Source organism: Phaeoacremonium minimum, assembly GCF_000392275.1.
Source record: "Phaeoacremonium minimum UCRPA7 unplaced genomic scaffold PA7_03_scaffold_413, whole genome shotgun sequence".
Classification (NCBI taxonomy): domain Eukaryota; kingdom Fungi; phylum Ascomycota; class Sordariomycetes; order Togniniales; family Togniniaceae; genus Phaeoacremonium; species Phaeoacremonium minimum.
The window spans coordinates 615,826-638,691 of record NW_006921315.1 but is presented as its reverse complement, the minus strand read 5'-3'; the positions used below and the strand labels follow the sequence as shown (position 1 = coordinate 638,691).

The 22,866-nt window shown below is 51.7% G+C and overlaps 6 protein-coding genes across 6 annotated transcripts; 4 read left to right on the top strand and 2 right to left on the bottom strand.

Moving 5' to 3' along the window:
- Positions 1-2,532: 2,532 nt before the first annotated feature.
- On the bottom strand, positions 2,533-3,588 carry UCRPA7_5511 (putative tat pathway signal sequence protein; the record flags this gene model as incomplete). The annotated part of the gene is made up of 2 exons (XM_007918058.1): positions 2,533-3,182; positions 3,291-3,588. 2 exons carry the CDS (start codon positions 3,586-3,588, stop codon positions 2,533-2,535), a joined length of 948 nt encoding a protein of 315 aa, XP_007916249.1.
- Positions 3,589-4,702: 1,114 nt separating this feature from the next.
- Positions 4,703-5,119, top strand: UCRPA7_5510 (putative glycosyl hydrolase protein; the record flags this gene model as incomplete). Its single annotated transcript, XM_007918057.1, has 1 exon — positions 4,703-5,119. The coding sequence occupies one exon, from the start codon at positions 4,703-4,705 to the stop codon at positions 5,117-5,119; it is 417 nt and encodes a 138-aa protein (XP_007916248.1).
- Positions 5,120-9,163: 4,044 nt separating this feature from the next.
- Positions 9,164-10,155, top strand: UCRPA7_5509 (hypothetical protein; the record flags this gene model as incomplete). The annotated part of the gene is made up of 2 exons (XM_007918056.1): positions 9,164-9,599; positions 9,737-10,155. 2 exons carry the CDS (start codon positions 9,164-9,166, stop codon positions 10,153-10,155), a joined length of 855 nt encoding a protein of 284 aa, XP_007916247.1.
- Positions 10,156-13,021: 2,866 nt separating this feature from the next.
- UCRPA7_5508 (putative transmembrane protein pft27 protein) lies at positions 13,022-14,671 on the top strand (the record flags this gene model as incomplete). The annotated part of the gene is made up of 3 exons (XM_007918055.1): positions 13,022-13,576; positions 13,629-14,532; positions 14,601-14,671. The coding sequence occupies 3 exons, from the start codon at positions 13,022-13,024 to the stop codon at positions 14,669-14,671; spliced, it is 1,530 nt and encodes a 509-aa protein (XP_007916246.1).
- A 1,469-nt stretch (positions 14,672-16,140) lies between these two features.
- On the top strand, positions 16,141-18,656 carry UCRPA7_5507 (putative myb dna-binding domain protein; the record flags this gene model as incomplete). Its single annotated transcript, XM_007918054.1, has 5 exons — positions 16,141-16,213; positions 16,263-16,502; positions 16,558-17,614; positions 17,673-18,392; positions 18,491-18,656. The coding sequence occupies 5 exons, from the start codon at positions 16,141-16,143 to the stop codon at positions 18,654-18,656; spliced, it is 2,256 nt and encodes a 751-aa protein (XP_007916245.1).
- Positions 18,657-19,919: 1,263 nt separating this feature from the next.
- Positions 19,920-21,254, bottom strand: UCRPA7_5506 (putative septin protein; the record flags this gene model as incomplete). The annotated part of the gene is made up of 2 exons (XM_007918053.1): positions 19,920-21,006; positions 21,067-21,254. 2 exons carry the CDS (start codon positions 21,252-21,254, stop codon positions 19,920-19,922), a joined length of 1,275 nt encoding a protein of 424 aa, XP_007916244.1.
- Between the last annotated feature and the right edge of the window lie 1,612 nt (positions 21,255-22,866).

Genomic DNA, 22,866 nt, shown 5'->3' with positions numbered 1-22,866 from the left:
CACTGCTGCCCTGTTTCAATGGGAACACGGTACCGAGGCGAGACAGCCACTCTTTGCCGAGCGCCCGTATACAGGACGCGACTGCCACCGCCACCACACGTCTCCTTTGGCAGCCTATAGCTGTTATGTTCCTACTCACGTTGGTGAGCGACATTGGTTACTTTGTCAGCATTGCGCCCCAGACGCGCCTGTACGAGGACCTTGTCTGCCGCCGCTATTACTCGGAACGACCACAGATGCTCGTGGTCCAACCAGCAAGCGGCGACCCAGAAGAAGCTCAATGTAAGGTGCCTGGCGTACAGGACCTTGTTGCCGAGCTTCTCGGCATGCAAATCTTCTTTGACAGTATTATCGGCATTCTTTTTGGCATTTGCTTTGGAGCCCTGGCCGATAGGATTGGCCGTCGTCCTGTTTTGACCCTGAGTACCACTGGTGTCTTTTTCTCGTACGCTTGGAGACTCATTGTTTGTAAGTATTGCCATGGAAGAGAGTGAGAGGAGCAGAAATGAAAAGGAAGGGTGAATGATGGAGAGACAAGGGGAGAATGGCTCTCCCTAGTTCCAGCATGCACTGGACTAATCAAGACGCAGGCAGGCTGGGCTTACCCATCCGGATGGTGTGGATCTCCTCGGTATTTAGCATCATGGGTGGCGGTGATACTGTCATCGGCGCCGTCCTTGGTATGGTCTTGACTGATGCTACACCGGCGACCTTACGCTCTAGAGTATTTCTCTATTTTTCCGCGTCCAATCTACTGTCTGAGGTGATTTCACCTCCTATCGCTTCGTACTTGATGACAAAAGATCTATGGGCACCCCTGATGATTGGCCTGCTTTGCAATCTGGTAACCATCCTCATCGCAGCCAGTACTCAAGAGACACTCCCGCCTACAGGAAGCAAATCCTCGGTTAGGATCATGTCTTCACACAACAGCCATGTGTCAAGCAGCCCAGATGACAATGATCATACTCAGGCCACGACTAATACAGAGACGGAAGCCGTGCGCGTGTTCAAGGCTTTCCGGTACACTTGGTGCCAACATACCCTACGTACCCTCGTCTTCACTTTTTTAGTCTCCGAGTTTGCAAGACAAAGTTTGCAAATCCTGCTGCAATATGTCTCTATACGCTATAGTGTTAGCTTAGCAAAGGTATGTTAGACGTGGGTGATTTCACTTCTTTTACTCTCGAGGCTAACTTGCTTGCAAGGCAAATTATCTGCTTTCATGGCGGGCCGCAGCAGCGCTCTTGCTGAACACAACACTTCTGCCATCGATCGATACGCTTTTGGAAAAGAGGCTACGAATGCGGCCCCAGAAAAAAGATCTGAACTTGGCACGAATAAGCATTAGCCTCATGGCAGCCGGCTTTGCTGTGCTGGTGGTTGCGCCAACCGTCGAGTTTGTTGTCTTTGGTAAGTGGACGCTTAGCATCTCTTTTCTTGTATTCATACCCTCAGCGGCCCATGTTTTCCTCTCATCACCAAGTCTTTCACAGGAAATGTGACTCCAGTCTTGCCTATACTTGTAAGACTTGACCAATACTAATCGTTTCGCCGGTTCAAAGGCTTGGGATTGTACACTCTTGGAAGTGCATTTGGAATCTTTTTGCGCTCGCTCATCAGCACGCTCTGTGAGCCACACATGTTGGGAACTCTCTACGCGATGCTGTCCGTCATGGACACGGTCGGTTCACTGCTAGCGGGACCGATCATGGCGAATGGCCTTAAGCTAAGCCTCCGTCTGAGGGACATCTGGCGTGGCATGCCTTATATCTTCTCTTTCCTCTTCTGTGGCGTTACGGCGGTCATTTTGTTGCGGCTGCGCGTTAGCGATGTGTTGTTGGCGGCTCAAGATGAGGGTCGACAGAACGGGGAGCAACAGCATGAGCGTTTTGTTGACGAGCAAGACGAGCCCACGGAGCTCTACGGGGAAAACGAGGGTCAAGAGGTAATTAGTGAGAATGATATCATGAGATAAGAGGAAGATGGTGATCCATGGTATAAGGCCAACAATGTCAGATTACTCGGTGTCGATCCTCCTGTGCATAACGTTGAATGGGGTTCTTATTAATATTAAGGGAGAAAAAGCAGTCGGCCTTATAGGCCTCCTCTAGAGACTAGAATTACAGCGGAGTGAAGTGACAGATAGGGTCAACCATACGCAGTCAACACAAACCGTTATGTGAAGAGAGACCTTGCTGCGTAAAAATCCTGCTTTATATTGAGCTTTCTGCTGATTGACTTACAATTCACAATCGGAAGGCAACGGCCCCTGAAAGAGGCTCCGCTGCCCTATCGCAAGCTATAATTGATACGAGTTTGATCAAGACTGTAGTTGCATAGAAGTGAGGACCATAAAAAGGATTCGAAGAATGTGATAAAGACAGTTGGGTAGTTTGGTGTGCCTAGCCTAGATGTACAATTACGACCACGTCAGGATGTAAAGTGGTAAAACTTCACTATATATCACGCCTAAAGCGCCCCCCAGTAGCGCTTTTCAACCTTGATTACTTGGCGTTTTACTGCTTGAGGTCAATCATCAGAGTGCCCACGTTCGAGCCCCGTCTGGAATTTCCGGTGAAAGTCGTCCGACATCTTCCAAGGCTCCTGACCCTTGGGTCTGCGCATGGCAAGATAATTATCCATGTCTGTAACTTGAGTACGATGGTGCCAATCAACAAGAGCATCGTAGTTGCGGCATTTTTTGTTGACGTTGAAATCCGGGAAGGGGTGCAACTGGCCCTCGACCCACACGTTGGTGATGATGTCCGCATTGGCACTGCACATGAGATTCTGCAGAACGATGTAGATACAGTGATCAGTGTGTACACGATGTAACTCCGGGAACTCGCCATCGGGATATCGATCGCCAAAGTAGTGCCGCCAGTGGACATCGCGCCGTACTGCGTTGAGACAATGAACCGTGTGTATAATGTCTAGCTCGGCAGTATGAGCATCCGGTCCGAATCCCCAGTCTTCCGGCCATCGCGCTGTGCGTGTCGGATCTTTTCCTAGTCGTATGACATCCTCTGTGGTGATGACGTGCGGATACTGGTGAGTGATTGCCTCCCATGCTGCGTCGACTTCGGGAGATGGAGGCTGTTGAAAGATGGAGTCGCCAGAATTCAGTAGCGAGCCGTTGATGGTCATATCGACGAGGTCAACTTGTATCTCGTTATACACTGGGGCTATATTGCGTAGGAAAGTTCGCCAAAATGTCAGTCGCAATTTGCCTCTCAGAAAGAGTGGCTTGACAATGAGCCTCGGCGGAGAGGATGTTCACCACTTACAGTACGCATCAATCCGTTTCAGCAGAGCATTTCCCTCGTTGTTCAGAAGATTCCTACTATACCTGTAGGCGATGGCTATTGTACCTAGGGACAGAATGAATAATATGGCATTTCCCGCGATTAAGATCAGGCCCCAGCTGTTAAGCTGTCGGCAAGGATGGACTAGTGGCCATGGCCCTTCCAATTCGTCGTCCTTTGCGTTCTTTTTGAGACTCTGGATGAGTCCGCCTCCTTCCTCGCCGCCGGAATCTCTTCGCAGGACCGAGTAGGTCTTGGTGTCAACGCCCCTGAAACCCATCTTGTTCAATACACTAAGAGGCATGTTAATCTAGGTTAATGGAAGAGAAAGGAGCAAGAAGGCAATAACAATTCTCGGGTTTCTGGGCCTCAGCTGAGATCGAGCCAAGATATCAAGATCTGAATAAGTATGATTTTAGTACGAAGTGAAGTGGAGTTCCTCAAGTGAATGAGCAGAAAAGATAAAGAGAGGGTTGGTTTGGGCGGTCGCCGGGTAGCGTCAAAAGAAAGAACTCGTGGATTGAGGGTACTTGGTCAAGCTGTCTATCAACTCGTTGCCATTCTTTCGATTAGATCTCGAATGCCCCTAGCCGAGAAGACTTAGAAGAGTATCTAGGTTAGAGCTTACTATGAGAATTTCAGCTCTGCGGCTTAGACGACGTACGCGGCACTACCCCGTGTTGACCATGGCCGATCTCATTTGGTGCCCTGAAGCGCTCCGATCTCTCTCGAATTTCTATGTTGGCAATGCTCAATAACTTCGGGCGGCCTCGCTGCAAGGTCATCAACTACGAGCTGGTGCACTGCAGGATGACGAGCTGCAGGGTGATGAATTATAGATGACGAGCTGCGAAGCTTAACACTGCCGAGGTAGCCAACTTGTTGGTAGGAATTAAAGATTACCATGCCTGCGCTATGTGATGGTAAGCTTACCATCCAATCATTCTGCCGCTCCGGTCAAGTACGCTTCATGCTCTTGTGACCATGCATGGTCATCCACCATGCTTCCATCCGATCAATTCTTTTACTAGATGTAGCCTTGGAGATTGCATCCAGCCTCACGCTGTTTGCAAGATAGGACCACGAAGGCTGTAGGCTTTACCACATCGTTTCCGTCCTCAATGCCACGCCTCATTCTGACATACACGGTTGTTCACATTCATCAGCTCTCATCAACGCCGCCGCACCTATATTCCGCGGAACCTTGCGGGAACAGGCGCATGCAATTTCTGAGATGGAGGAATAAGTAATTCAGTTTTCATGATTCAGAGTCTATAAAAGAAGGGATGAAGACGGTTGCCAACTCCGCCCACGACGTTGGTCTCAGACCAAGCAACTGCTGAGCCATCACGATCATCGTTCCAGAAGATATTATCTATAACATAATCGTCAAAATGCATTTTGCTCACAGTATCACCTTGGCGATAATTGCCACGACAGTGGCGGCAGCTCCTGCTGTCGAGTACACCCACCCACCAAGCGATGTCCTCGACAAGCGTTCCATTGAGTACACCCACCCGCCTAGCGATATCCTCGACAAGCGTTCCATCGAGTACACGCACCCACCAAGCGATCTCCTCGACAGGCGTGCTATCGAGTATACCCATCCACCAAGCGACGTTCTGGATAAGCGTGCTGTCGAGTACACCCATCCGCCTAGCGATGTTCTGGATAAGCGTGTTATCGAGTACACCCATCCGCCTAGCGACGTTCTGGATAAGCGTGCTGTCGAGTACACCCATCCGCCTAGCGACGTTCTCGACAAGCGCTCTATCGAGTATACACACCCCCCGAGCGAGGTTCTGGATTAGGGGATATGAGAAGGATATCGGGACATAGGTAATATTTCTCTGGTGTTTTTCATCGTCTTGTACTTTGTCGAGGATACTGATAAAGGTTAATAAACAGAAAATCGACATTGTGTTTAGGACGCTCTAGATTCTTCGGGCAAAGTTGTGGTACAGTGTCTAATATTCATGAACTCTCTCTCAAAGTTGTTAATTTTAAAGTCGTTCTTTCCAAATATGTAGTCAGATAGTGACTTGAAGACCAGTATGGAGGAAAGTTTATTCAAATATTGTAGGGTTGTAGGTGTTATTATTGTTGTGATAGGTGACAGTTAGGCTGTCACCGCTAAGGAAGCTATGGAGGGCTATCTATATTTGGCACCTGGTGGTCACCTGGTGACCACCTGGTAGCCAACAAAATATACAATCGTTCTTTACAAAGTCGTATTGGGCGTGCAAAACGTCCCGTCACCCAATAGGTAAACAAAACTAATGGTCCACATAACCGTGCCGTCAAGGGGGGAAACTCCCTGAAAAGTCCCAGCAGCCTAGAAACCTGCACCACTCCATAGCTTGTAATATTAAGACTTCTTAAAACAAGAGGAAAAGTTTGATGATTTTATAGAAGACGAATTCAAGATCCAGAAGAACCAAAATTGAGATTCAAAGTCAAAAAGACAAAAAGATAAAAAGTTTTTGTAATTATTTTATAAAGCTTAGAAAAAACATTCCTCTATGAAGCTGGCTACGAGGATAATAGCCGGCCGAGGTCTCCAAACATACTCTTTCCTAGCCTGACAATGCCTAACGAAGTTGACTAATATGTGTTTCATGCAGTGATGGGGCCAGCAGACGTCATCCTCATTTCACTAAAACGACCCTTCGCCAAGAGCCAGACGCGGCTGACTGTCTTCCTAGCTAACATTGGAATACATCATGATCTTGCATGACCTGGATGCACAAGCCCACCAGAATAGCCTGGTAAGAGAGTTCGTCGTAATCAGCGCTAGGTGTGGGAGTCACTGTCACCGTGCTGGTGGCCTACGAGAGAAATGATTAGTCAAGTTGGCTGGCTTGCCTCCTCTTTTTGATAGTTTGTCAGAGGTCTCACGTCTTTTTTTACGATGCGTGTGGGAGGCTCATTCCTGGGCGACGTGGGCGGAACTGCAACTGCGACGGAGACAATGCTGCCAGCAAGGAAGACAGTCACGAGAGAGGACTTCATGATGAGAGGCTCAAGACAGGCTGTTGTCAGAATATTAGAATAATATCGTGGGCAAAAGAAGACGGGGAGCGTCAACGCCCTGCGCCTGTCTTCTCCCTGTATATAGACAATGGCAAGATCTTGCCGAAGAAAGACGAAGCTGATACTGAACTAATCATCGACATAGGCTGCATTCGCAATCACACAGGTGCATGTCAAGTAATGACGTTCTGTCGGCACCTTGATGGTCCTGATAAGCCAAATGCAATGCGAAGATGCAGTCGCTTACCATGCATGGCACTTATGAGCCACTAATCTGTACCTGGTCTCGCCTGATGCAGCCTCAGCTATAAAATGAATTCAAGGTTCACATTTTTGGAAGTAAAACTATGCATCGCAGGCCTTTGAACAGTCGAGCATTCGGGCGAATGGGAGTGGGAGCGGTTGGTTCCCGTTGGAAAAACCGTTCACCCTCATCTCAGGCACTGGAGGGCGGACGCGAGGCTGAAAAGGGTTCAACTTGGGGTTGGGCGACTGCCCCAATGGGGCTATCTTAAACTAAAATGGCCAACATTTTCAAGTAAAGCGGCGTTGTCTTGACACTACGCTGGAGCACTGCAACAAGATAGGATGTGATAAGCGGCTTTGTAGGGTAAGTTATATGTTCGGTGGGATGTCTCTGCCGGTGCAGGGCTCAAATATCAAGAATCAAATATGGGTAGCATTCTAGCCTGTAGTGCTTGTTGTGTTTAACTTGTATTTCATTCGGGAAGATGGAGATCAACATGCTAACTAACGTACGTAGTAAAAAGCAAATTTCGCGGAGATACCGGAAGAGTTTGCAAAGTCACGCAGAGCAACACTAGGATACGAGCGGTTGCAGAACCTCTGCGATTTGCATCGAAATAGTAATGCATGCACGGCAGCTCTGGAATCCTGTGCACAAATCGCTGCTTTCCTGAAGATAAGGGCTGGTCTCATAGATGGAGGAGTCCTTACGTTGATGAAGTTGCACACTACTCAGTATTAGAACCTCAGCTCACTGTAGTCATGCACTGGATCGCCTTTGCCTATAGCCGCCTGTATATGATGCTAGCAGCAATGGAGAAACCGGCTCCCGTGGCATTAATCGGAACAGGAGTGGCATTTATAAAGCACTCGGATTTGAGACACATCAGTTGCAGCGCATTTACTTGTGACGTAAATAGTCAATGGTCGGGAAATCTAGACACATAGTATAGCACTTGGGCTCCGGCAATGGTGTATCTTCTTGGTATGCTTAAATGCCTATGTTCGTGATCAACGACGATTCAGATGTTTCAGTCAGTGTATGTGACAAAAGTCCTTGGGTAAATGGAGACAACGAGTCGCTCTGGAGGAGAAATATTGCTAGGTGTATTTCGCATGTTTTGCAGTGCCAATTAGGCTAGGCGAGCACGAGGATGGCCCAGGGATGCCCGTATGCTGTCTGGCAGCTATAAAGTATGGGCTTAGTTCATGATATTGTCTTTTGGAGAGTAGAGTGCTGCAATGGCAGAGTGGCCGATTCTGGGCATCCGGCTTGTGGATAGGGACGGCATCGGTTCCGGCTGCGACGAGGATGGTGACCCAGGGGTGAGGGAGACAAGCCTCGGATGTCTTGCAAATCTGCCATTAGTGAAGTCTATTGTTATAAACAATCTGCAAGCTGTAAATGAATTTTTACAGCCTGGATTTCATCTTTGCGACAAAGTAATCATGATATGCCTCAGAGGTGTGTTGTTGATTCCTTGCAACACAACACCGCACAGCATGCAACTTGTTCAGATGTGAAAAGGGGGGAGTGCCAAGGTGGTAAGGATGTGGTCCCAGCGTATCCGATCACATGAGCGCTACCTCTTCGACCACAAAGGAACCCGACTCCTGGCTTTCTTTGCTGCCTCTTCCATAGCAAAGCCAAAAGAAAAAAGTCGTTCAACCAGAGTGCAAAGCAGACAAGTAAAGCATGTTGGTCGGCCACAAGGACGTCCAAAACGAGAAGAAGATGGCGCAACAACAAAACTTCACGGAGGTCGACGAGGACAAGAACCAGAAGCTCGCTGTAGCTGACCTTGTTGATAATTCAGGGGGACGTGCTGTGTCTGTGAGCAACGCAAATGATCCCGTCGTCAACATCGCAGAATATGGTAAGTAGGATGGAGAGTTGACACTGCTACTCCAGATGTCATCATATCATTTCATTTTACATGATACCCCAGATATAATGCTAACACATCTCTCGTGCTAGGCCGATGTGACCTCCCAACAGATTTTTATGAGCAGGATCGTACACCTCAAAAAGGCTCAGAGCCGGTGAATGCCGGTGACAGTCCCGGTGGCTGCAACAAAAGTGTGAACAGCAGCAATGAGGAGAGCTCCAAATCCTCAAGCTGTGAGAGCGATGCATAGCACCACCAATCACCATATTGTGGGTGCGCTCAAGTTGGCGGCTTGCCTTTACCTCCCAATGCGAAAAAGGTCCTCAAGGCCCTGTATCAGTATCGTACTGGCATTCTCGATGCCCAGACCGTGGAAGCCGTGCCACTGGACCCTGCTGAATTTGACCTGCTGGTAGAGTACCTCTATACTCGTGCACAGCGTGAGGATATCCCGGGCTACTCTATCAAATCAACCTCTACCGTCAGCAGCAGCAGCAAAGACCCTTCTCATATCTGCTGCAGTGACCTTGACCTTGACCTTGACCTTGACCAAACAGATGGCGACCGAGTCCGGCGTTTTGTTCAACACAACAGCATTCTTTGGGACTACCAAATTGTATCGCGCCAAGTTGCTATCACCATGAAAGAGTCAAAGCTTCGCAAGGAGCTCAAATTGAGCTTTACACAATGCTGCCTGGAATTGCCGCAGAAATGGCCAACAGCCACGACCAACCCAAATATGGCACGAATATCCAAAGTCTCGAGGCCGACACAGAATATATCCTGCCCATTGCCACAGAGAACGATCCAGATAGCGACTACTTCCCGGACGATGTCAACATGGTCGAGTCGGCACCGCGAGATTCAGAGGGTCATGGTGAGTGCTCCGTCACGCAGGCGACACGGTCCCTCCTTTCAGCGACACGCCAGGCTCCCTCTCCACCACATTCGGAGGAAGACAGCCAGGAAGAGTCCGATCACGAGTACGTGTCACGGAACAAGATCGTCGATGGTGTCATTAGACACATCGTTTCAGAACCCGGCGACTTCCAGAATATGTTGCCGCCTTACATGATCTTCGAAATCGAGTTCGCAAACCCGACGAAGGCGGAGGACATCGAGTGTAAGCCGAAACCGCCCCTCTGTTACTTCTCCGCTTGCGATGCCCCGTTTCCCTAAACCTTGATCATTGAGACTGACCAAATATATCTTACCTACCAGATCTATTGCTTCAATACAAGGGCGCAATCCGATGTGCAGTCTGCCTCACTGTCTCAAACCGCGACCGGCAGAGACGCCTGGAGAACCCCGACCTTCCGTTTGGCGTGAAGATCAACGCATGGAGATGCGCCAAAGACGAGCGCGATGCAGAGCAACGATGCGCCGTGTCGCACATCATCACCAACCTCGTCCTACGCCCCGACCCCCTCCGTCCTTCCGAAGTCTCTGCTCTCGCAAACACCCATGCATCAGACGAGGCTGTCGACTTGCGCCTCAGCGACTTCCACCCCGGCTTGCCGTCCGATGTCCCAGTACGCATCACGAAGCAGGCGATCTTGGAACTTGTCGATCGAGCAGCCGTGGCGCAGTGCAAGGAAGATGCTCAGGTGGCAGCGATGAGGAACTCCCAGAAACAGATTTGCGGGCGTCGAATCGATCGGCAAAGACCAGCTCACTAGCTGCTTCCACCAGATATCTTACCCCTTAGGTAAAAGGTCAAGATTTCCTGCAATGCTATTTGCGAGTTGTCAAAGAACTAGCTCACGCAAAACAATGACTTCTGGAATGGCCAAGCCACGTGGATTAGCGTTGCAGATGAATATGAATAGGCTGCGAACCTTATATTGAGGCAGGATGAAGGGTATTCGTGGATTCGCAAGGGCTACTTGCAAACCCTTCAGAAGTGGTGTTCCCCAAAAAGGTTGACTATGTACGCTCCAGATTGGCTTACTGTCCCACTACATTCCCTCTAGACTAGAGTGCTACGAGGCACTACAGTCTATGCTACTGCAGTGACCACATCGTAGATGGAACAATTTTGCTTTAGCCAGCCACTTCGTGATATACTGCTGACCCACGGTCCTCCAAAAGGTCATCTAGATCAAGGAGGCAAGGGCTGTCCGCAGCTGCTGAGAGAGATTTGGCGAGCTCGACCACGACTGGTCGTGTTCGGCCACATCCATGAAGGATATGAGCGGGAGCATATCTCTTACGATGATGTCTGTCCAAGCCGCATATGACGGAGTGTTGATGGGGTGATGGAGGGCTGGCTGCGGTTGTCCTCATGGCGTGCAGGCTTCTTGCGAGATTCGCTTTGCAGTGTGTTCTCGCCCCCCTCGATGGTCACGCAGCCATCTCAGAGATGCTGTTCTTGTCAATGCAGCCGTGTCAGCTGGGCGTCCGGCAATCGTCGTCGAGCTTTGAGGTTCAGCCTCAGCAGCAGTCCTCAAGATCGAGCGTCTTTTGCTACCCCCTGGATGATCCCCGAGGCGAGAGGCTAGAGGCCGACATCACCGTGCCCCCTCTTCCGCAAGGAAAAAATAAATAAAATCAAATACGTTCGACTCATGCCCGTGCGTTCTGGCGTAGCGCTCGAGGAATTACATGGGCGCAACCCTAGTGACTGACTGATTTCTTAATGACCATTATCAAGATGCTCGAGTCGTCATAAGTAACAACTGCCAGCAACATTGTTTTCCCCTACCACGCAGGTGCCGGCGACATCCTGTCAAGTGACAGCTGACCTGCAATATAGTCATGTTTGTCTACGAAAAGGCGGGCGTCAAAGGGTGAGCGCTGACGAGTTGGGGTGAACCAGTTGCAGTTTGCTTCATGGACCAATATCACATTCTGTAACAACAGTCCGAGGCAGGCGAAGGCCGTGCTGACAAGCGACGTGACTGGCTAATTCCGTCCGTGCAGTTTGGAGCTTTTCGGTGGAAGTTCAGAAATAGGAATAGGTGAAAGGCATGTGACTCTTCTGTAGAGGCTGGGTAGGAATGTGCCTGGTGATACAAGACGATTTTAGTTGTTGGACGTTTCCTATCCTGGGATCTGTCCAACGACAGAAGTGACAGAAGGACAAAAACTTGCTGGGATGGATGACCCCAAGTTTCTTTTCACCGGCTGAATAATGTAAATGGGGCTCTTGCGAGGTATTTGAAGAGGATGGCTTTGGGTTGTGGTTGGGAAAGGGGGGAGAGATTCCCCGTGCATGCGGCGCGCACACAAGATGTAGTCTATCCAGGGGCTGCATTGGCAGCTTACAGAGCAAATACGGTACAACCAACAGTCCAGGAAGACACCGAATGAATGAATGAATGGTGGTCCAACGCGAACAGCAAGTACAGTAAGTAATTACCGATACCTTATCTCCCTGCCGAGATCCCCATCTTGCACCTTGTTCGTTCGTGGAAGCTTTTGGATGGCATTCTCGAACAAGGTTTTGCTAGGGGCAGGCCAATTAGCAGTCAATCTATAATAGGCTTTTTTTAAAATTGGACATACGTACAACGGTCCAAGCTTCCAAGCTTCTCAGCCGATCGCCATCCCGCTCCGCTCCTCATTCAAGTCTCAAGTCTCGCAAGCAGCCAAGACCAAGATGGCGCGTGGCTGAGCCAGGGGTTGATTAAGTTAAAGTAGCGTAAAAGCGAATTCCTGGCACCAGGTACCTAGGTAGAGTCTGGCCCACTGGCGCGCCCTAGCACTAACACTGCACTGCACTGCTCTGCGCTGCGCTGCATCGTACCGCACCGCGCCGCGTTGTATACGTAATAATAAATGGGAAATGGAAATGGGGCTGAACAGGCCAGCGAGGCGAGCCAGGGCCCCATCAATCAATCAATCAATCTCCCTTTCCCTAACGTTATCCCTTTGCCTGCATGCACATACATGCACATGGATGAGCCGGACCTACTACTTTATTAGCGATACCCCGGTTAGGTTAGTTATACCGTATACCTAGGCCAGGTAGGTTAGGTAGTTTAGAGGAAAAGCTCACGAGGCTCTTCATAGATTTCACAGTCTGTCTTCCATCACTACCAGTACTCGTCCTCCTCATAGCGCACGCATCATCGACACTTTTTTCGTGTCATATCTCCCTCCCTTCGCTCGCTAACTGTCCTTTCTCGTCTCAAAACGGAGCCCCGCGTTACGGCAGTGCGGCATTGGTACTGCACTCTTTTCGGTGCTTGCTATTCATTCAGGCACCGTGGTCCCCTCCAGCGCAGGGCAGCGCAGGGGGCGAACGCCAGGAGCCAATCGCTGGGAAACGAGAAACACGTTAGCACCGCCGGCCCGTCATCATCTTCTTTCTGCCCTCCTTTCCTCGTTCCTTAACACGACACGACGCTCGCGGGCATTCCTCTTCCTCTTCGGGCCACGACTCTGCCAATCGTCTCCTTTTGCGAATTGGGGATTGTTTCACTTCTCCATCGCCCATAATCCCATTCTTCTGCTTCCCCTTTCCCCCCCAATCCCGCCGTCGCTGTCCCGACTTTCCGATTTCCTCATCTCTACCATTTGCACCAAATCCACACATTCAAGATGAGGCTACACACTCGCCGACCGCTGGCGATCTTCCTGATCTCCTCCCTAGCTGCCACCGCCCTGGCTGGCTCGGCCGCCGATGATGCCCTCGCCAACCCGTCAATGAAGAAATACGACATTGGCACAAAAGACGCTCCCGTCGACGGCAAGGACGGCAGGCCGCACGAAGGCCCTTTCGTCGAGATAGAAAACCTTCGGAAGCAAGATGGCAGGTCAAGCGACGACCTCCCTGACCTGAAGGACAGGCCAGCAGATCCAACCGTAGTCGACGGCGAGAAAATACCACAGACCAACGATGGCATCATGTTTGACAAGAACAGGCCCGAGCCCAAGGAGGGCACAACGGGAACATCAGGCGGCGTGAGCGAGAAGGACAAGGCGCGAGCCGCAAAGGAGGCGCAGACTGGCGAGAGGGTAGAGAATAGACCAGAGACCCCCAAGGAGGCGCCGCCGCTGCCACATAGCGAGCAGGAGAAGATCTTGGGCAGCGAGGGCAAAGACAAGAGCAAGGCCAAGGACGGCCAATCCCCCGACGAAATCGCCGGGTTTGATGTAGGTTGGAAATAGCCCTTACAATGGCTACAGCTTTCTAATGTGCTCTTAGAAACCGACCGATCTGCCAGGCAAGACACACGATGCCGCTCCTCCCGTCCCCGAATCTGCGAACAAAGACCACCTCGATGTTTCAGCAGGCGGCTCTGGATCTTCCACCAGCAAGGGCAAATACGAGGAAGAGAGCCCCGACGGGCTTATTCGGCCCTTCCACTCCTTCTTCCTCTCCTTGACCATGATTCTCTTCTCCGAGGTTGGAGACAAGACATTCCTTGTCGCTGCGCTGATGGCCATGAAACATGACCGGATGGTTGTCTTCTCTGCGGCTTTCAGCGCCCTCATCACCATGACCGTGCTGTCTGCCGTCATGGGCCACGCCGTGCCAACACTCATCCCCAAGCGCCTCACCAACTTCCTCGCCGCCGGCCTGTTCCTTGTCTTTGGCGTGCGCTTGCTCCGAGAGGGCATGGGAATGAGCCCCGACGAGGGCGTGTCCGCCGAGATGGCCGAGGTCGAGATGGAGCTGAACGAGAAGGAGAGCCAGGCCCGTAAGCAGGGCCGGCGCCGCAGCTCCATCTCTCCCTACGCTCTGGAAATGGGCGTTAACAGGGCTCACACCAGGAAGTCGCGATCGCAGTCCCGTTTCCCCACGCCTCCCCGAAGCCCGTCGACTTCGCCCGGCCGCAGCCCTTCGCCACGAAGGGGCGCCCTGGGTGCCTTTGTCGACGGCGCGCAAAACCTCTTCTCTCTGCTGCTCAGCCCGGCTTGGGTCCAGACCTTCGTCATGACCTTCCTCGGCGAGTGGGGCGACCGCAGCCAGATCGCAACCATTGCCATGGCTGCTGGCCAGGACTACTGGTGGGTGACTCTCGGCGCTGTTCTCGGACACGGCTGCTGCACTGGCGTTGCTGTCATCGGTGGCCGAGCTATTGCGGGCAAAGTCAGCCTCAAAGTTGGTGAGTAACTTCGTTCACTGACCTCCAGTCTACCTAGACCCCTTGTACTGACACTGTCCTTTTTGCAGTGACCATTGGCGGCGCAGTTGCCTTCTTACTCTTCGGCTTTATCTACTTCGTCGAGGCCATCTACACATAGAGCTGTCCACACGATCCAACCGGCCTCGAATTCAATGCTTTGCACAATACACACTCATGGGGCGTTTTATCTCCTACAGACATATAATACACTCGTCACACCCACTAAGCGCTGACGACCATTCTCTTCCTGCGAGCAAAGCGAACGGGGCGCAAATTCCAGGGCCAGGGGCATCCATCCTTCTATCATCAACTCTCATACTCGCACACGCACATCACGGCCGACCAAATTCTGTTGTATAATAAACCATCACTGGAGCAAACACAAAGACACAATTACACATTGTGAAAAAATATGGGAATCAGGAGGGGAGGGTCCGTCACTTGTCTAATTGCATGGGCGGAGTCTAACGGGGGACCAGACCTTGCTTTCTGGATGGATATGAAAAGAGTCCATCTGTATCGTCGTTCGTCCTGCGTATCGTATGTAGAGGTTGGACGGTATCAGATCAGGGTTTGGGGCTTGCGAGGTGGAATTCTCTCCAAGCCAACGGGGGATATATCGTTCCGGCCATGTCATGTAGGAAGATAGAGTAAGATGTGAGCGAATTCGTCGTCACTGTAATGGAGGTTGTTCTCTCTCGTGTCTGAACATGTGCGCATGTAAAAGTGTGCGCCAGTGTTTGCGAATGATGATGCTTTGCAAAGTGATGTTTCATGTAGCATTGTGCAGTATATGCTTATTTGGGGCCCTGGATGTACACACACATATTGCTGATGCAAGAGGCTCCCAGATCTACGGGATGCCAAGGTACATTGGGGAGATCCCCTGATTATAATATCCCAAACCGTGGAAGGGGGATAAATAATTAGGCGTCCATTTAAACCCCAGTCTTCTCGTCTTCTTTCTTGTCTTGGTTCCTGGGACGTGAATAGCACCGCTGAATAACAGGCTTTAGAGATATATGGATCTTAAGCTCATCTCGATTCAACCAGCTCAGTCTCAGCTCAGCTCAATTATTCAGTCGCTTGGTGAGACACTTGGAGCACAAGAGCGAACTTGGAGCGGCGTCGTACTCAAACAAGGTCCGGTAGGCGGGTAGTGAGTGGCTCCAGTCTAAAGTCCCAGGTCCGTCCAACATTCAGCGTCTGTTTTTCCAACGGGTAATTATCGATGCAGTGGGGGTAAGCATAGCGTGCGATATAAAGAAAATCTTAAAGGATAGCATTCTTTGAAAGTTACCTAGCAGCCTAAGTACGAAGGGGCGGAACATACTGGGAGATGCATACCTCCCTACGTAGGTAGTGGTCCCATTTTGGGGCTAGCGGCAGGCTACAAGAGGCAATTCTCTCTGACCCTGACCCTGACCAACCAAAACAAACCTCCTCCACATAAAACGAGCAGTGTCCTAGCAAAAACCCTAACCCTTCTTCTTTCTCCTAACCCTCGTTCTTCAACTCAACCTCGACTTACACGAGTGGCCCTATCTTCACACATCACACACTATACTCAAGACATCAGTCTCAACCATGACAGGCCGCGGCCGTGGTCGCAACGGTAAGGCTGCGGCAAATCGCGCCGGTGAAGATGCCCCTGCACCTGGTAAGCCATATATGCACACGTCCAGCAAGACAAGTTTACATACTGATAGGTCCAGAAAATACAATGCCGCCCCCGGCAACTACCAGAGTGACCAGAAGCGCCCAGGCGCAGTCCAAGGAGGCCAATAATGAGCCTCAAGTCCCTGTGAGGCAGCTGGAAATCCCTCGACGAGGGACGCGCCGAGAGGACCGCGCACAAAGTAAGGCTAGTGTCGCGAGCATCTCGTCACTCCGCTCCGCTCGCACCGGAACCGATTTCTTCCAGTCTCAACAATCTCAGGAACCTCAGGGTAGGCATCTTGTTCTGAACTGGCAAATTTTTATTTGCTGATGGAATCATTTTAGTTGCAGCGAGTGATGTCTCAGAGGATGATGACAACCGGGACCGCGAAACCACGGCTGTTTCCGTAGTAGAATCGCCTGCCCAACAAAAGGCCAGGTTCAGACTGATGAACAAGTTTCTTGAGAGGCTTTACACATCAGCTAGGGATCTCCTAGACCATCTGATTGAGCCAGACCAGGATGATGTCTGGCATGCGGAGTTGCCTGCCTTCCGCGATGCGTTCAACCGCGACCGTGAGCATTATTATCGCGAAGGCAGTCCCTACTTCCTTGACCTTAACTATGTCCTCGAAAGTCTGCAGGCTGACCTTAGCTCTACATCTGGTCTAGCTGCAGCAAGAGTTATCGCTGCGGAGAATGTTGTTTCTTATCTCGCCAACATCAAAGCCACGACTCTGAGTGGACCAGAAAGCGAGATGCCCTTGACCATGCTACAGGCGATGGACAATGCTCTCGGCAAAGTCCTGGTTTCGCTCCAGGCATGTGGTATTCCGCGCTGGGCAGATGATCGCGATAGGGCCGCGCTTGAGCTGGCTTTGGAACTCCGCACACAGCTCTTCATTGCGACCTACAAACAATTCGGCTCGCAACAAGAAGATCCCCTCGGATTACTTGCCCACGTGTTCTGTCATCCTAATGCCGTCGAGAATGCCGAAGATGAGGGGTCGCTCCGTGGACTGTTGGATCGAGGCCCTTATGCACGGCTGATGGGAACCGATGTGAATCTGGCAGTATATATTCGCAATCACTATCAAAACCGAATCAAGGCCATTCTTGGAACGTTCGAATACGAAGGCAATGATCGATACAATATCATTGTCACCCGGCTGGAAAGCGAATTCTCGTATGACGGCTTTGTGGATGATGTAGAGGACTGGGTCCGAGAAACCTTTGACCATATTGAGGATGTGCGGATGAGCAGGAATGCATCGCAGCAGTCTCCGAGCCTGGCACTTGGACCTCGAGAGCAGTCTATGGAGCAATCACAAGCTGATGACTCCCAAACCGACTCGGATCTCAACTCTCAGCCCATTGTTCGTGGCCCGCCGAACTCGTCAGCGTAAGTCCTCCCCCCTTCCTCACCCGTTCTGATCTGAGTGAAGACTAACATCTTCAAGACCTAGCTTGCTCACCTCAGACTCAATCCTGAGACTGAAGCAGCTGGAATCTGGATCTGTAGCCATTCCGCCTTCGAATCAGCGAGCCGCAGCCAATGGCTCCAGCAGTGCCAGCCTGTGGCACCAAGCAGCCACTCCCGGCCCTTCGAACAATGGTACCTTGTATGCCGAGTCTGCAGCGAACTCTGCAAAGCGGCCATATGTGGTGGGTGATGGGCAGTTCGACAACGACGATGACGACGCCTTCGAGACAGACAACAGGGCTCCCAGCTCCCAGCGTCGTGCTCAAGCACCCGGCCGTCAACGGACATCCCCAAAGAGAGTACGCATCGCACCCGGAGAGACCGAGATGCTGCCGCCGCCACCACGTTCGCGCGTGGCCCCGTCCAGCGCTCCACCGCGGCCGTCCGCCTCGGCCTCGGCACTCGGCGCCTCGCAGAAGCTGCCGCCGCCGCCCCCATCCACGGAGCCGGACCTGCTGCAGCTCTCGCAGATGTCCCGGCAGATCTCCATTGCCCACCGCCGGCCTAGGGAGCCGCAGCGCAGACAGGCGTGGAGCCGCGACGACACCAAGACGCTGATCCGCGCCGTGTACACGTACGAGTGCAAGTGGGCCCTGATCGCGCGGCTGGCCGCCCAGCGGCAGATCCCCTTCGACCACGTCCGCGACCAGCAGGCGCTGCGGGACAAGGCGCGCCTCGTCAAGGTCGACTTCCTGAAGTAAGTACGCTGCACACTGCCACTGTCTCTCCGAATCCAAAGACCCTACCTTGTAGAATAGAGAAACTAAAGCTAACGCCTGCGCCTCTCGCACGCAGAACCGACAGCGTCCTGCCGCCCGGCTTCGACGGCGTCGTCCTCGGCCAGAAGGAGCGCCGGATCGTCGTGGACTGCGGCCGGAACCCCGATCGGAAGGAGGCGGACATCGACCCGGAGACCAACCTGCCGACCAACACGGTCTACGTCGAGGATCCGTTCGCGTAGGTGATATTCAGAGGGGGGCGTTCTTCGTTACAGTTGGCTTTCGCTATCGCTATGCGTGTAGAGAGGGGTTCTCTCGTAGGAATATTGAGCTCCCAAGTGTCGTGACTGGCTGCGTCTATTCCCTTTTGGCTTGAGCTTGGGGTCCTTTCGATGCATGGATGGATGGATGGGTGGATGGACGGAGTCTCAAAGGATGATGATGCAAAGTATTGGAGGGCAATTAGCATTCAGATCTGTTTTATTACTTTAATTCTCTCCTACGTGCGCTGTACAGAACAAACCGCTTCTTTTTATGAGTACGTAGCTGCTCCCAAGGACTTCGATTACAATCACTAGGCAGCAAAAAGGCACGAGAAAATGTGAATAGAATTGGAAGAAAGCCTCTGATACTACTTGCATGCTGGCTCGCGCAATCGTAAAGATAGGCAGTTTCATTCTCTCCTGCTCATTCTCCCTCCTCCTGGCTAACAAAAGAGAAACTTATAAAAATATCCACGCATTCTCGATGCTCCTTCTCAGCACACTCCCTGCTTTCAAGCTTCAGTAAGGCTAATATTTGTTGGGTCACAGTACTTGTTCATTCATGCACCCTCCGAAACACTTGTCGTCCTGCAAACCAGCCCTTCCACGCATCTTGGGGGAATCCTAGAAGAGAAGAAAAAGAAGATAGAAAAGCTCAATCAATACAATACTCCTGACATAACACGACTTTCTTGCTTTTCCGGACGTCAAGAGACCTCAGATGCGCAACTCTCAGCCCGCCTAGTCGTTCAGAGCAGAAAACAAACCGTGACATACTCTTTTGAGCAGTGCGGTCGTTCAGGTTCTGAAGTACAAATAGAAGGAAGACATGAGAGGGAGTAGCCGTCCATCTCCGGGTGCGCCCTGGCACATTGATCCGTGTATGTGGGACCAAAATTCCGTGAGGCCGCTATAATGAGGTAGTCTTTCCCATATCGAGATTTTTTACAGCCGAAGAAGTAGATGAGCCGATCCATGGAAAAAAGGAAATTGGGTATGCTGCTGTACGTAGTGGGTTTTTGATGACAGTAAGACAGGTAAAGAAACGTAAATATCGAAGTGTCCGCTAAGCAATCCAGCAAGGGATGTCGGCATGTGGCGCTTTTAATCGAGTCGTCATATGATAAGCCAAACTGTAAGAGCATAAAGAGCATGCAGAACGTCTTCTAGTTTGATGATCCGGACAGATCCAAAGTCCCGAAAAGCACCATAGCGGCTCTGCCCGGACACCTTTTGCATCGATCATCGTCTTCGGCTTGGGCCATCTCGCTGCTTGAGACGGCTGGTTCTCCAGCCCTCGTACCATTGCTCCCTGCTTGCCTCACGAAGCTCGGCACGCCACTCGCTGAAGACTGCATCCTTGAGCCTCAGGAAATCGCAGTGCTCATCATTGTAAGGGTCCGCGAAACCCCACGGGAACTGACGGCCAACAATGCCGGGCTCGTAGATATCGGGGCTGATGATTGACATGGGGATAAATGGGGCCTCATCCTCTTTGAGCTCGTCTTGCCCTCTGCTGCGACGAACAGATTGGCCAGAAAGTCTCTTGGAACTCTTTGAGGCGGGTGACTGCGAACCCTGGATGGGGAGTTCATCCTCTTCCGGAGTCTCGGCATCGCTGCGTACGAGCTCATCCTCGTCCTCCTCTTCAATTCTGCTAGAATCAGGAGTGGCTTCCGAGGCATCATCGTCCAGGCCAAGAACATCAAGAGGATCAAGGTTAGCCTTCTTGAGGCTGTCCCAGACTGCCTTCTTGAGCACATTCATGTGCTTAGTCGTGATAGTGTCGGCTTTTGCAATCACGGGGATCACAGTAGTCTTGCCCTGCAAAGTACGTAGGACCTGAAGATCGAGATCTTCATCAAGACTGCCAATGACACGAGACTGCGGGTGGTATTTCCCATTCTGGCCGTTGGAAGACAGTGCCTTCGCTGCGGAGATGTTGCGATCAAGACGTGCAGGATCGAGGACTAGGAAGGCAGCATGAATGTGGGTATCCTGTACACCAGGTGATCTTACGACCTTCATCTCCTCTGTGAATGTCTCCTCAAACTTGCTCTCCAGGAATGTCGACATCTCTCGGAGCTGCAGGTCGACAACATTCTTCTCCAAACCTTCCGAGTCCCATAGTGTCAGTCCCACACGCTCGCCATCAATTTCTGTCTCTAGATAGTGGGGAATGAAGTTGCCGGATGGTGGCGACCTTGGGGTGAACTCCTCTGGGTCGATGGTGCTCTTGGATCGCTTCTTCGGCGGCAGGGCGAGGGCGCTCTTGAGGAACTCGAGGAACGAAGTCTTGCCTGCGTTCCGGGTGCCAATGATGAGAATACTAAATTGGGATTAGTCATTTGATGCCTTGCGCGAGAGATATGGGAACGGCTTCACATACTTGAAAGGGGTGGGGTCCTTGCGTCTACGGACCCTCCTTGGGCTGTTGATGGTGCTGATCGCACTGCTGGCGTAACTATATCGCCCACGGTGTGTCATGCTCTCAGTGCGGGCGTATGGGTCGACCCAGGCACCGTTCGGGATGGGAGGAACGGGAACGCTGGTCGAGGCACGACCTGGAGGATCCATTGAAGGACGAGGTGTGTAGTCGCCGCGGCCGGAGACGATTGCTACAGAGTCGGGACGAGTCTCGCCACCAAATGACTGAAGCTGAGGTGCGGGAGCGCCGTTGTAGAGTTGAGGCAGACGTGGGGGGGATTTGGGAATTGCAGCATCGCGTTGTCGCTGGAGCTCTTGCTCTCTGAGAGCCTGCTGCTTCTTGGATCCCTTCCCCAGGTCGCCGGATTTACTGCGTCGCAACAACATTCCGAGGCTCGAACGACGAGGCGGGGGGCTCATTCTAGTTGTAAAGGTGAGCACTCAAATGAGCATAGATAAATCGTTTCAGCTCCCAAAGAGGTACTGCGGGAGCAGATTGGCAGGTGAGACCGGGAATGACCACAGCTTGCAGCGCCAATGGTCAAGCTGATACCAGAAGCTCCACGGGAAGGAGCCACACACACACACGCACACTGCAAGGAACTGCACTGAGCAGTTATCGAGGTAAGGTGCGATTTGAAAGGTGGTGGGTGCGGAAGGCACTGGGCGCGGTTTCCCTTCACAGCCTAGACGCTTTTCCTGTGGTTCTTGCCGTTGGCGGCTTTAATGGATAGGTTGGGATGGGGATGGGGTGTAGGTAGGGGAAAGCGCTTGGTTGATTGGCGCTTCAGTCGGGTCGATCTTCGAGCGCCGCTTCTGCTGCTCGCTTGGTGGATATGTTCAAAAAAGGTGAGAGCGACGGAACAGTCGATGGAGCCAAAAGGGGCAGTCGGGTAAAGGCAGGTCTGGTCCAGTCAGGCCAGGTTAAGAAGGGGCAATGTACGTCAAACTCTCGATGTGAGTGAGGGAGTGACTGACGTGGGCGACACGGCGGTAGCTGGCGGGTTTGATGTCTGGAGTAATTATTCTGGTCAGCCTATGACAACTGATCGTCGCCCACTCTTGCAATGGACACCAATTGACGTTGGTCAACCGATGGCAATTGCGACTGTCTGCGACTCGCCCGCCAGAGCTGGATGCTGGATGGATAACTGATGGCCACTCGTCGCAGTTGCAGCAGCAAATTGACACCCGTGAAATTGGCACTAGGGGACCGATTGCTCAGACAGTTTCCACTTTGCCCGTTTCTGCAGCGTACCGGTATGCACAATGCAGCCGGTTGAAGACAGTGCTCATCTCATACACCCAATCCTGCCAATTCCAAAGAAAAGATTATAATACGCACGCTTTTTCAAGAAGGCGAGACTTCGATCGATGGAAATCGCACGCGGCACGGTGGTTCGGCCGTTCTGGTGAGGCGGGTTCAGGGGGAAACGAAGGGTCGAGCTGACGCTGTTTCCAAAGGGGCGGGTCAACGGTGGAGTGAACCGAAGCGAAAGAGAAGGAGAGACGCAAAAGATACGCTTGAAGAAGCGAAACGAGGGTAGAGAAGAGACGCAGAATCAAAGCTGCTAAACACGCCTACAGAGCTCGAGCTTCTGTGTGCAGTTTGGCCCGGTGGTGAGGCTGCCAAAATCCAGAAACCAGAATCCAGGTGCTGCTGCTGCAACCAGGAAATTCCGGGACGGTTTGAGGGGGCAGAAAAAGGTTACACTACTCGCGACGACCACGCAGAAAAGCCCCGACGAGATGCCAATCAAAA